The sequence below is a fragment of the Rhipicephalus microplus genome, unplaced genomic scaffold, assembly GCF_043290135.1.
Source record: "Rhipicephalus microplus isolate Deutch F79 unplaced genomic scaffold, USDA_Rmic scaffold_18, whole genome shotgun sequence".
Classification (NCBI taxonomy): domain Eukaryota; kingdom Metazoa; phylum Arthropoda; class Arachnida; order Ixodida; family Ixodidae; genus Rhipicephalus; species Rhipicephalus microplus.
In genome coordinates, this window is record NW_027464591.1 from 4255001 (window position 1) to 4265987 (window position 10987).

The 10987-nt window shown below is 45.2% G+C and overlaps 1 protein-coding gene across 2 annotated transcripts in view; it reads left to right on the plus strand.

Moving 5' to 3' along the window:
* Positions 1–10695, plus strand: part of LOC119178304 (peptidase M20 domain-containing protein 2) — a 36372-nt gene extending 25677 nt beyond the window's left edge. For both annotated transcript variants that reach the window (XM_075883512.1, XM_075883511.1), the window contains 2 exons: positions 4543–4785; positions 8678–10695. In XM_075883512.1, the coding sequence (XP_075739627.1) occupies positions 4543–4785; positions 8678–8958 (524 nt within the window). In that variant the 3' untranslated portion in view covers positions 8959–10695. The remainder of the gene's footprint in view (positions 1–4542; positions 4786–8677) is intronic.
* The last annotated feature ends 292 nt before the right edge of the window (positions 10696–10987 follow it).

The window sequence follows — 10987 nt, forward strand, 5'->3', positions numbered from 1 at the left end:
GTTAACGGGACTCGACCACTGCAATCCCAACGAAGAGGTCAACCGCCTGGCGCGTGAGCTCACACGCCGCGCCGCGGACAACGACCCCTTGATGAGTGAGCGGTACGAGAATTTCTGCAGCCAGGACAAAGCACTCACATACCACGAGATAACATCACATTACCGGGGACAAAGACGTGCCTTCCCAGCACCGCACCCAAGACTTAACAAAGCACAAGCTCTAACTCTCAGAAGATTGCAAACACGTACGTACATAACACCATCCAACTTACACAGAGTCGACCCCGACACACCGCCCACATGCTCCCTTTGCAACCATCTCTATCGCAATTTTGAACGCATGCTCTGGCTGTGCCCTACCCATAGCGCAGCACAACTGAATACCCAAGAGGCTTGGCAGGAAGCTCTCAAGAGCAATCAATACAAGCTGCAACTACAGGCGGTCCAGAGGGCCCGGGACATCGCTACAAGCCTTCGGCTGCCAGCGGCATCCTGGGCGGAGCCTCCAGGCTGAAATAAGGGTCGGAATGGCCCTTTCTCAGCCTCCTCAGGATATGTTTAAATAAAGTCAATCTCTCTCTCTCTTGGCATGAATTATTGTTATTGGGGGTGAGGTATCGATTGGAGAGTGGATTAAGAGTGGAAACGTCGAAATAAACCACGTTGTGACCGCTCACGGAGGATCTACTTTATATATATATATATATATATATATATATATATATATATATATATATATATATATATATATATATATATATATATATATATCATCATCCTGACTACGTCCACTGCAGGACAAAGGCCTCTCCCATGTTCCGCCAGTTAACCTGGTCCTGTGCTTGCTGCTGCCAATTTATACCCGCAAACTTCTTAATCTCATCTGCCCACCTAACCTTCTGTCTCCCCCTAACCCGCTTCCCTTTTCTGGGAATCCAGTTAGTTACCCTTAATGACCAGCGGTTAACCTGTCTACGCGCTACATGCCCGGCCCATGTCCATTACCTCTTCTTTATTTCAACTATGATATCCTTAACCCCCGTTTGTCTCCTAATCCACTCTGCTCTCTTCTTGTCTTTTAAAGTTACACCTACCATTTTTCTTTCCATTGCTCGCTGCGTTGGCCTCAATTTAAGCTGAACCCTCTTTGTAAGTCTCCAGGTTTCTGCTCCGTAGCTAAGTACCGGCAAGATACAGCTGTTATATACCTTCCTCTTGAGGGATAGTGGCAATCTACCTGTCATAATTTGAGAGTGCTTGCCAAATGTGCTCCACCCCATTCTTATTCTTCTAGTTACTTCAATCTCGTGGTTAGGCTCTGTGGTTATTACCTGCCCTAAGTAGACATAGTCTTTTACAACTTCAAGTGCACTATTACCTATCTCGAAGCGCTGCTCCTCTCCGAGGTTGTTGTACATTACTTTCGTTTTCAGCAGATTAATTTTAAGACCCACCTTTCTGCTCTCCTTGTCTAACTCCGTAATCATGAGTTGCAATTCGTCCCCTGAGTTACTCAGCAATGTAATGTCATCGGCGAAGCGCAAGTTACTAAGGTATTCTCCATTAACTCTTATCCCTAACTGTTCCCATTCTAGGCTTCTGAAAACCTCCTGTAAGCACGCGGTAAATAGCATTGGGGAGATTGTGTCCCCCTGCCTTACACCCTTCTTGATTGGTATTCTGTTGCTTTCTTTATGAAGCACTATGGTAGCAGTTGATTCCCTGTAGATTTCTTCCAGAATGTTTATATATACTTCATCTACGCCCTGATTCCGCAGTGTCTGCATGACGGCTGATATTTCTACTGAATCAAACGCCTTCGTACTCTATGAAGGCTATGTATAGTGGTTGGTTATACTCTGAGCATTTCTCTATAACCTGATTGATAGTATGAATGTGGTCAATTGTTGAGTAGCCTGTTCTAAATCCTGCTTGTTCCTTTGGTTGATTGAATTCTAATGTTTTCTTTACTCTGTTAGCAATTACCTTTGTAAATAGCTTGTATACTACAGAGAGCAAGCTGATCGGCCTGTAATTCTTCAAGTCCTTGTCATCTCCTTTATTATGTATTAGGATGATGTTAGCGTTCTTCCAAGACTCTGGTACCCTTCCCGTCAGGAGACACCTCGTAAACAGGGTGGCTAGTTTTTCTAACACAATCTGTCCTCCATTTTTCAGCAGGTCTGATGTTACCTGATCCTCACCAGCAGCTTTGCCTCTTTACATGCTTTCCAAAGCTTTTCTGACTTCTTCTATCATTACTGGTGGGGTTGTCATCTGGGTTACTGCTAGTTCTTATAGTATTAAGGTCGTGGTTGTCTCGGCTACTGTACAGATCTCTGTAAAACTCCTCCGCTATTTTAACTATCCTATCCATATTGGTAGTTATTTTGCCTTCTTTGTCCCTTAGTGCATACATCCGACTTTTGCCTATCCCAAGTTGCCTCTTCACTGCTTTGACGCTTCCTCCGTTTTTCAGAGCGTGTTCAATTTTCTCCATGTTATACCTTCTTACATCGCATACCTTACGCTTATTAATCAACTTCGAAAGCTCTGCCAGTTATATTTTGTCTGTTGTACTTGAGACTTCCATGATTTCATGCGTCTTAATTAGGTTCTTCGTTTCCTGGGAAAGCTTGCCAGTGTCCTGTCTAACTACCCTGCCTCCAACTTCCACTGCACACTCCGTAATGATACTCGTCAGATTATCATTAATTGTATCTACGTTAAGGTTGGTTTCCTCACTAAGAGCCGAGTACCTGTTCTGCAGCGACACTCTGAATTCCTGTACTTTCCCTCTCAGTGCTAGCTCATTGATTGGCTTCTTGCGTATCACTTTCTGTCGTTCCTTCTTCAAGTCTAGGCGAATTCGAGACCGTACCATTCTATGGTCACTGCATCGTACTTTGCCAACCACTTCCACATCCTTCACGATTCCTGGGTGTGCAGTCATTATAAAGTCTATTTCGTTCTTATTTTCGCCATCAGGGCTCCTACATGTCCACTTGCGGTTTTCTCGTTTTCGGTAGAAGGTATTCAAAATCCGCAAATTATTGCGTTCTACGAATTCTACTAGTAGCTCTCCTCTGGCGTTTCTAGTGCCGATGCCATAATCTCCTACTGCCTGGTCTCCAGCCTGCTTCTTCCCTACCTTTGCATTAAAGTCGCCCATCACTATAGTATACTGTGTTTTTACCTTACTCATTGCCGATTCTACGTCTTCATAGAAGCTTTCAACTGAAGCGTCATCATGGCTAGATGTAGGCGCGTAAGCCTGTACTACCTTCATCTTGTATCTTTTATTCAGTTTAATTACAAGACGTACCACCCTTTCATTAATGCTATAGTATTCCTCTATGTTGCCAGCTATGTTTCTGTAAATTAGGAACCCCACTCCCAGTTCTCTTCTGTCTGCCAAGCCCCGATAGCAAAGGACGTGCCCATTCTGTAGCACAGTACAGGCCTCATCTGTCCTCCTAACCTCACTGAGCCCTATTATATCCCATTTAACACCCTCTAGCTCCTCTAATAGTACAGCTAGACTTCCCTCAAATAACTCACGGCCCTCAGTCCCCAGCAGCTGCGAAGCAACTGATTACGGCGGCGGTCAGATCTGCAACGCAGCAGAGGGTGCTAAGAATCTCTGGATGCGGACAGGCCGCCATTGGAACCTGAACTTGTATGTATATATATATATATATATATATATATATATATATATATATATATATATATATATATATATATATATATATATATATACAAAGTTTTCTAGCCTGCCTCACAACGAACACACGACAGCAAATCGGTCGCCCTCTAAGGCACTGATGTCGCTTGTGTGAATCGCTTATAATATTATCATCCGGTAAAAATATCACGAGAACGCTTAAATTCATGAGCACAAGGATAAGTTCAAGTACCCTGTTTGCACTGTTTACACTACATGGCAAAACATTGGTGCAAGAAAATACAAAATGTAAATCGAGGTGTCAAACTGTACAATGTTAACCAGAAAGCATAAAGATAGGAACACAAGTGACCAATATATTTTCTGTTTTAGTGAAAGAACAATACGTCCTTGTGTAGCCAGAAATTTTTCACGGGGGTGAGAAGGGGTTCAAAATGACTCAGCCGGCAATCACTCAGCTGCGTCGCTCGAGCGATTTTCGCTCGAGCGACGCATCCGCCCCTTCTGCCTCACTGCACCGGCGCCTCTTCATGCTCCTTCGCCAAATGATAGACGGGTGGGCCGCGTTTCCTCTCTGCTTGTGGGGACATCGACAGCAGGCGCCGCACGCGGGACCGATGTAATTGCATGTGCCCTTCGTTCGAGGGAGACCGACTGTGCTCTTTTCATCTCTGCTTCAGCCGCTTTCGTACCCAGTGCTCGCGCGCTTTCACTCGAGCACAGAACATACGATGCGCGAGGCAATGTTAGTGATTTGGACTTTATACGGAGCATGACAGCGATGGCAAAAAAAAAACGCCGATAATTTTCATGTTATAATGGGTATCGCAATAAATCCTGTCTGCATGTTGCAGGAATGATGAGCAACGAAACGACGACCGACTTCAACGTTCACCGCAGCCGCCTCGTCATGAACGTGCGGTCGCCCAGCACAGAGCGTGTCCTGCAGATGCGACGTGACGTCGAGGCCTGCGCCGAGGCAGCAGCCAAGGCGACAGGCTGTCGCGTCACCATCAGTGACCTGGGACGCCTCTGCAGGCACATGAACTACAACGAAACCATGGTTAGGACATTCCAAAAGCACGCCGACCAGTATGGTGAGTTCTATTTTGTTTATTGAATGCCCGACAGCCGAGTTGCTATATCTCGTGTAGTTACGACACAGTAGGTCGGCACCTCTGCTGCCACTGTCTGAAATAGTCTATGTATTTTAGGGGCGAAGCTCCTTATAGCGGCACCTATTCGTCCCTCGTAGCCGTTGTAGGTTGTAACGAGTATAACAATTTGACCTCCAAGGTGAAGCCGATGAGAGATTTCTCCTGTGCGTTGTTGAACAATAAAAAATAATGCTTAATGTACATGCCAATGGTTGCCAAGGGCGAATGAGAGACAGGAGCATTCGGCTTTTAGTTAACGTGCACGCTGCAATCCCCATTAGCGGCTATTCGCATGTACATTGAGCACTATCTGACAAGAAAGTGCTGCTACATTATACTCGCTGGGTGTAACCTCCTTAGTTTTAGAAAGGTTTAGCGAGCGTTGAGCCGCAGTGCCATGAATACAATGAACTAGTATATACCATGAAATAGAGGTGGTTAAAGGTGGTAAGTAGGCCCGAAGCGCAAGCCGTAAGGTGCGTGTGCCACCTCTCGTTTAGTGCATGGAGTGTCCGCTGGATGGCGGTGCTTCTATATGCGGGATATATGATGAAAAGATATGAGATGTTGGTACTTGGAGTGTTGAATAGATGGACGAACGGACACACAGACAGGTGCATGGATGGACGCATGAACGGACGCAGGGGCGGATGCATAGACGAACGCACGGATGGGCGGATGGAAGCACAGACGGACGCATGGACGGACGGAAGCAAGAACGAATGGACGGACGAATGCTTCGCCCCACTCTCCATCATTCACTTCGTGGATATGCTGCTAATTTTTTATTAAATGCGAAGCATTTCGTAGTGATCTATCTATCTATCTATCTATCTATCTATCTATCTATCTATCTATCTATCTATCTATCTATCTATCTATCTATCTATCTATCTATCTATCTATCTATCTATCTATCTATCTATCTATCTATCTATCTATCTATCTATCTATCTATCTATCTATCTATCTATCTATCTATCTATCTATCTATCTATCTATCTATCTATCTATCTATCTATCTATCTATCTATCTATCTATCTATCTATCTATCTATCTATCTATCTATCTATCTATCTATCTATCTATCTATCTATCTATCTATCTATCTATCTATCTATCTATCTATCTATCTATCTATCTATCTATCTATCTATCTATCTATCTATCTATCTATCTATCTATCTATCTATCTATCTATCTATCTATCTATCTATCTATCTATCTAATGACATTTAGCTCTCCTGGCCGTCTCGATAATGGTATCGATACCAAACTTGGTATGGCATAACATGACTGTATGAAGAACATATTTGACTAGTCATAACATAAAAATCGTGATATGCATGTCACGAATGTCATGATTTATATTTCATGGTGCTGCAGCTCTTGCGGTGGTTTCGTTCACATGGCATGTTGCAAAACTGGTATGGTATGGCATGAATGCATGACTAGCACAAGCGACAGACCCTAACATGATAATCATGACATGCGTGTCATGTAATAACATTACTACATGCCACACGCATGATGCACTCGCGACCGTTTTGCTAGCATCAAATATACCAAATTTGGTATTACAGTACGTGAGTAGATGACGCAGGTATGTGACTGGTGCAAACATAATAATAATGACTTGCGTGTCATGTAACAACATGACTACATCTCACGCTCATGATGCGCTGGTGACCGTTTCACTTGCCTCACTGATTCCAAAGTTGGTATTACGGGGCGTGAATGGATGATGAAGGTATGATACTGGTGCAAACATGATAAACATGAGATGCGTGTCATGTAACAACATGACTACATGCTACACTCATAATGCGCTCGCGGTCCTTTCGCTAGATTCACATGTACCAAACTCGGTATTACGTCACGCGAACGGATGACATAGGTAAAAGACACATCCAAACATGATAATCACGACATGCATGTCGTGTAACAACATGACTACATGCCACACTAATGATGCGCTCGCGGCCGTTTCGCTAGCTTCACATATGCCAAATTTGGTATTACGTGGTATTACGCCAATGGATGACGATGGTATGTGACTGGTGCAAACATGATAATCATGAGATGCGTGTCATGTGAGAATATGACTACATGTCACAGTCAAGCCGCCAATTAATTTCGACATGACGCGGTGCGCATGCTCACCGGCGTTCATTTCGTCGTGTCACGCCAGCGTCGCCACGCCAGGCGCCGTTCCTGCCATATACTCGCAGACACGCGCCGCGCTGCGTTGCTTTGACGCATGCGCGTTTCAGCGCGTACAGCGTCCCTCCGTCACAAAAACTCCCAACCATTTCCCCGAGGGTGAACATGGTTAAGTGCGAATACACGGGGTGATGCTATGAGGGGTATTTATTATTTCGCACTATTATATTTATTAATCACACTATGGTGCCTTTATGGTGTAATGGTTCCTGGGAATCGCAATTTGATCACACGGGGGAGTTTACGTTAACTCACTGGCGAATGCCAACGGATTTTAACTTCACTCCCCCTCACGACCCGCTCTCGACGGGAGACTGAGAGAGAAGGCGGGCGCGCGAGAGAGAGGAGTGCGCGCGCAGCTGCAGCGAGCGAGGAGAGCAGAGGAGCGAGCGAAGGGGAAGGGGGTATAAGGCGCGTTACTGACACCGATATCAGCGTCGCGTCCGTGGCTTATTCGGTAGAGCGTCGCGCTGCGGCCCGCCAAGTCCTCTTTCTTTTAAAGATAGAGAGAAGACTGCGGACGCCGCCGACGGCGGTGGATGGTTTGGGGTCGCTAGGAAAGTGTACTCACACTTAAAAAGAGGGAGACGCAGTGTTGTCTGGGTAACGCATCGGGGCGAAACGTAGCATGTCACATTTCGCGCCGGTTTCCGTCGGGCCGCGCCGACTAACGCTGGTCGCCCCTGGCGTGAGATTATAGAGTGCTCGTTGGTTGCTAGCTCCACATATAGACAAATTCCACCGGACTTACGTCACGAAAAGGCTGAGGCGCTGTCTTGGTAGGCAAAAGACGCTCTGCCTACCGCAGTTTCTGCTGGGTTTTCAATGGTGCATGTGGTGTTCTCAGTCAAGAAACGAGAAAAAAAAAACGGTATGCCGACGAGCCGCGTCACGGTTGGATGTGAGTCACGTCTCACAACTTAGTTTTGTTTGTTGGCGCACATGGCAGCCCTCAGCGCTTATGGAGGAGGAATAAATGAGGAAAGACATGGAGGTTAGCCTCAGCGCTTATGGTTTTCACAACGCTTATGGCGTCTGATAACGTCGTTTTGTTGGCACACACTGCAGCCCTCAGCGCTTATGGCGTAAGTCACGTGCGGACGTCGCTATAATTTTACCCATAATGTCGACATCGGCCTATCTGTGTTTACAAACATGGAATGGGTCTATACCGAATGTGGTGTTACATGGCGTCAATGGATGACGAAATATATGACTGGTGCAAACATGATAATTCTGACACGCGTGTCATGTATACAATAACATGACAACATACCACGCTCGTAGCGTGCTCGCGGCCGTTTCGCTAGCTTTACATATATTAAATTTGCTATCGCGTGACGTGAATAGATGACGAAGGTAAACGACACATCTAAACATGATGATCACGACACGGAAGTCATGTACGGCATCATTAACCTCCACCTCGTGACGTTGTGCTGATTTTTAAGTGACATATAGATTTCTCATTCGTGTTTCGCGTATTATCATTCCCACTGTACGTGGGATATGCAACTTTTCTTTTTATTAATAAGCCAATCAATCTATTGATCGATTGATCGGTTGATTGATTTCTAACTTTTTTCCGCGTGCATATACGTTTTGCAGGAATGCCCTTCATCGACGTTCCAATGACGACAGGTTCCACCTCCGACGCTGGTAATGTGTCTCACAAGCTGCCCACGATCCATCCCGTGTACCGCATCGATTCAACCGGTTTCAACCACACGAGAGAGTTTTGCCGCGTGTCCGGGACGAAGGTGGCCCAGGAAACGGCTGTGCTTGTTGGCAAGATGCTAGCGCTCACAGCCTTCGACTTACTGTGTGATCAGCATCTCCTACAACGTGTGAAGAAGGAGTTCGATGACTTCGCGGCGCAAGCCGTGTGAAACGCCGATAGGTGGCCATGCTAATTCACTACGTCAATCCGTTAGCTCATTCATATTATATGTGTTCGAAGGTATGTGACATGCGGGATGGTCAATGCGCTGTGCGTATAAAGCGCTTAAGCAATATAATAAGAAACACAATATGTCTGTAGAGTTTAAGTATAGCGTTCTTGCAGATCTAACAACACCTACTAAACAAAAGAACGCACATGCGCTTTGGGCACTGAGGTGACTTGGAAGACTGAGAGCCCATACATTTGAATAACGAACAAAGATGATGAATATTGCAAGTGAGCTCTTCGGAAACCCGCAATGTGGCGGAAGGGTTAAGAGCCGTTCCACGCGCTTCCCGCACAGCCGCAACGCACGTGCTGGGACCCCTACCGCACGCAATAATCCAATTGGCGACGCTGCGGAGGGTGAAAGAGCGTCGCCAATTGGCTTATTTGTCCCCCGCTCGCGTGCGGGAAGGGTCCCGGCACGTGCGTTGCGGCTGTGCGGGAAGCGCGTGGAATGGCCCCAAGAAAGGCAAAGAATACAACCACCCATTTGTAGCATAAAGCCACAAGGCAATCCGTATGGATTTCCTCGTGGCTCTGTGCTACAAACAGGTGGTTGTCTTGTTTCTTTTTCTTAAAGATGAAATTTGCAACATTTTGTTTTTTTTTATCTTTGCAAGAAGTGTGAAATTTTTTGTTTGGCTCGCTAAGGCTCTGGTTTTTCATGTGTACATCACGCGTTTCACGGTATTAAATACCATGTGTTACATATACAGGGTGTCCCAGGTAACTTTAGCCATAGTTTAAAAATATGCCGGCACACGCAATCACGACGCGACCAAATGCATGTTTCTCACCGTTTCCTGGAGTTTGTCTATTTTTTGTGATCTCAAATAATGTTTAATTAGATATGTTTATTAAATAACTTCTGTAGGAACGAATATGAATACAAAATTCAATGAGAAAGTTGTAGATCGGTTTACAAAACGTCCGAATAGATAGTTTTGAACTTTTTATCTGTTAAGTATTAGTGGTTTTTTTACTAATTACAAACGCCCGCGAAATACAAAAAAATACCACGTGACAAACCCGCTCGCGCGTCAGTGCACACGATGACTTTAGTGCTCCATAACGCTCCGCTTACGAACTATACGCTTCCCTCGCACCGGTTCACGACAGCGATAAGCAGTCACAGAGGTTATTGTTTTTGTAGCCGGCAGCAAAACGTGTTCATCGTAAAGCCACCACCATCGTTGCGGCCCTGTCGAGACAGCACAATCGGGAAAATTCTATGGTCGTTCGTAACATGCATTTGGTCACATCGCAATTGCGTGTGCCGGAATATTTTCAAACTCTGGCTAAAGTTACCTAGGACACCCTGTGTATTTTGCGCACTACGTGTTCCACTTGTTTATGTGTGCCTGAGAAAGCGAGATTCTTCCATGGAGTCCGTTTTCAAAGTCACCTCGCCTTGATAACAAGCGCTGCCCAAGTGGGCAGAGTGTGTGAATAACTTCTGTGACGGGAATGACGCGAGTCAATTCTTGGTGGAGCACCACATAAAACACGTTCATGTTAAAAATTACCGTGACCTAGTACAACGCGAATAGGAGAAGCGAATGTTGCGCGCCATAGCAGTGGCGTCATGATGACGTTATATAGTAACGTCATCAACATATTGTCACGTGCTTGCGGCAAGAAAAACGATAATACAATTATGAATATTCAATACTGAGAATGTCTAACTCGTGTTATCAGTTCTTGGCCGATCCCCGTGAGTGAGTATGAGCTATATTTAAATTAAGGCGTCATCATCATTATAATCATCATTAGCAGCAACATGTGCTATGTAGGTCAGTAGAAATGACGACGAAGAAAAAACTCACTTGTGCTCGACAATATTGTTGCATCACAATGTGACGTTCACAACGAATAGGTAGAGAATTCTTCTCCTACCAATTACAAAGGGGCTATCCATAAGTCTTCGTCGTCGTCAGCAACATAGTGCACATAAATTCTTGCAGACGTGC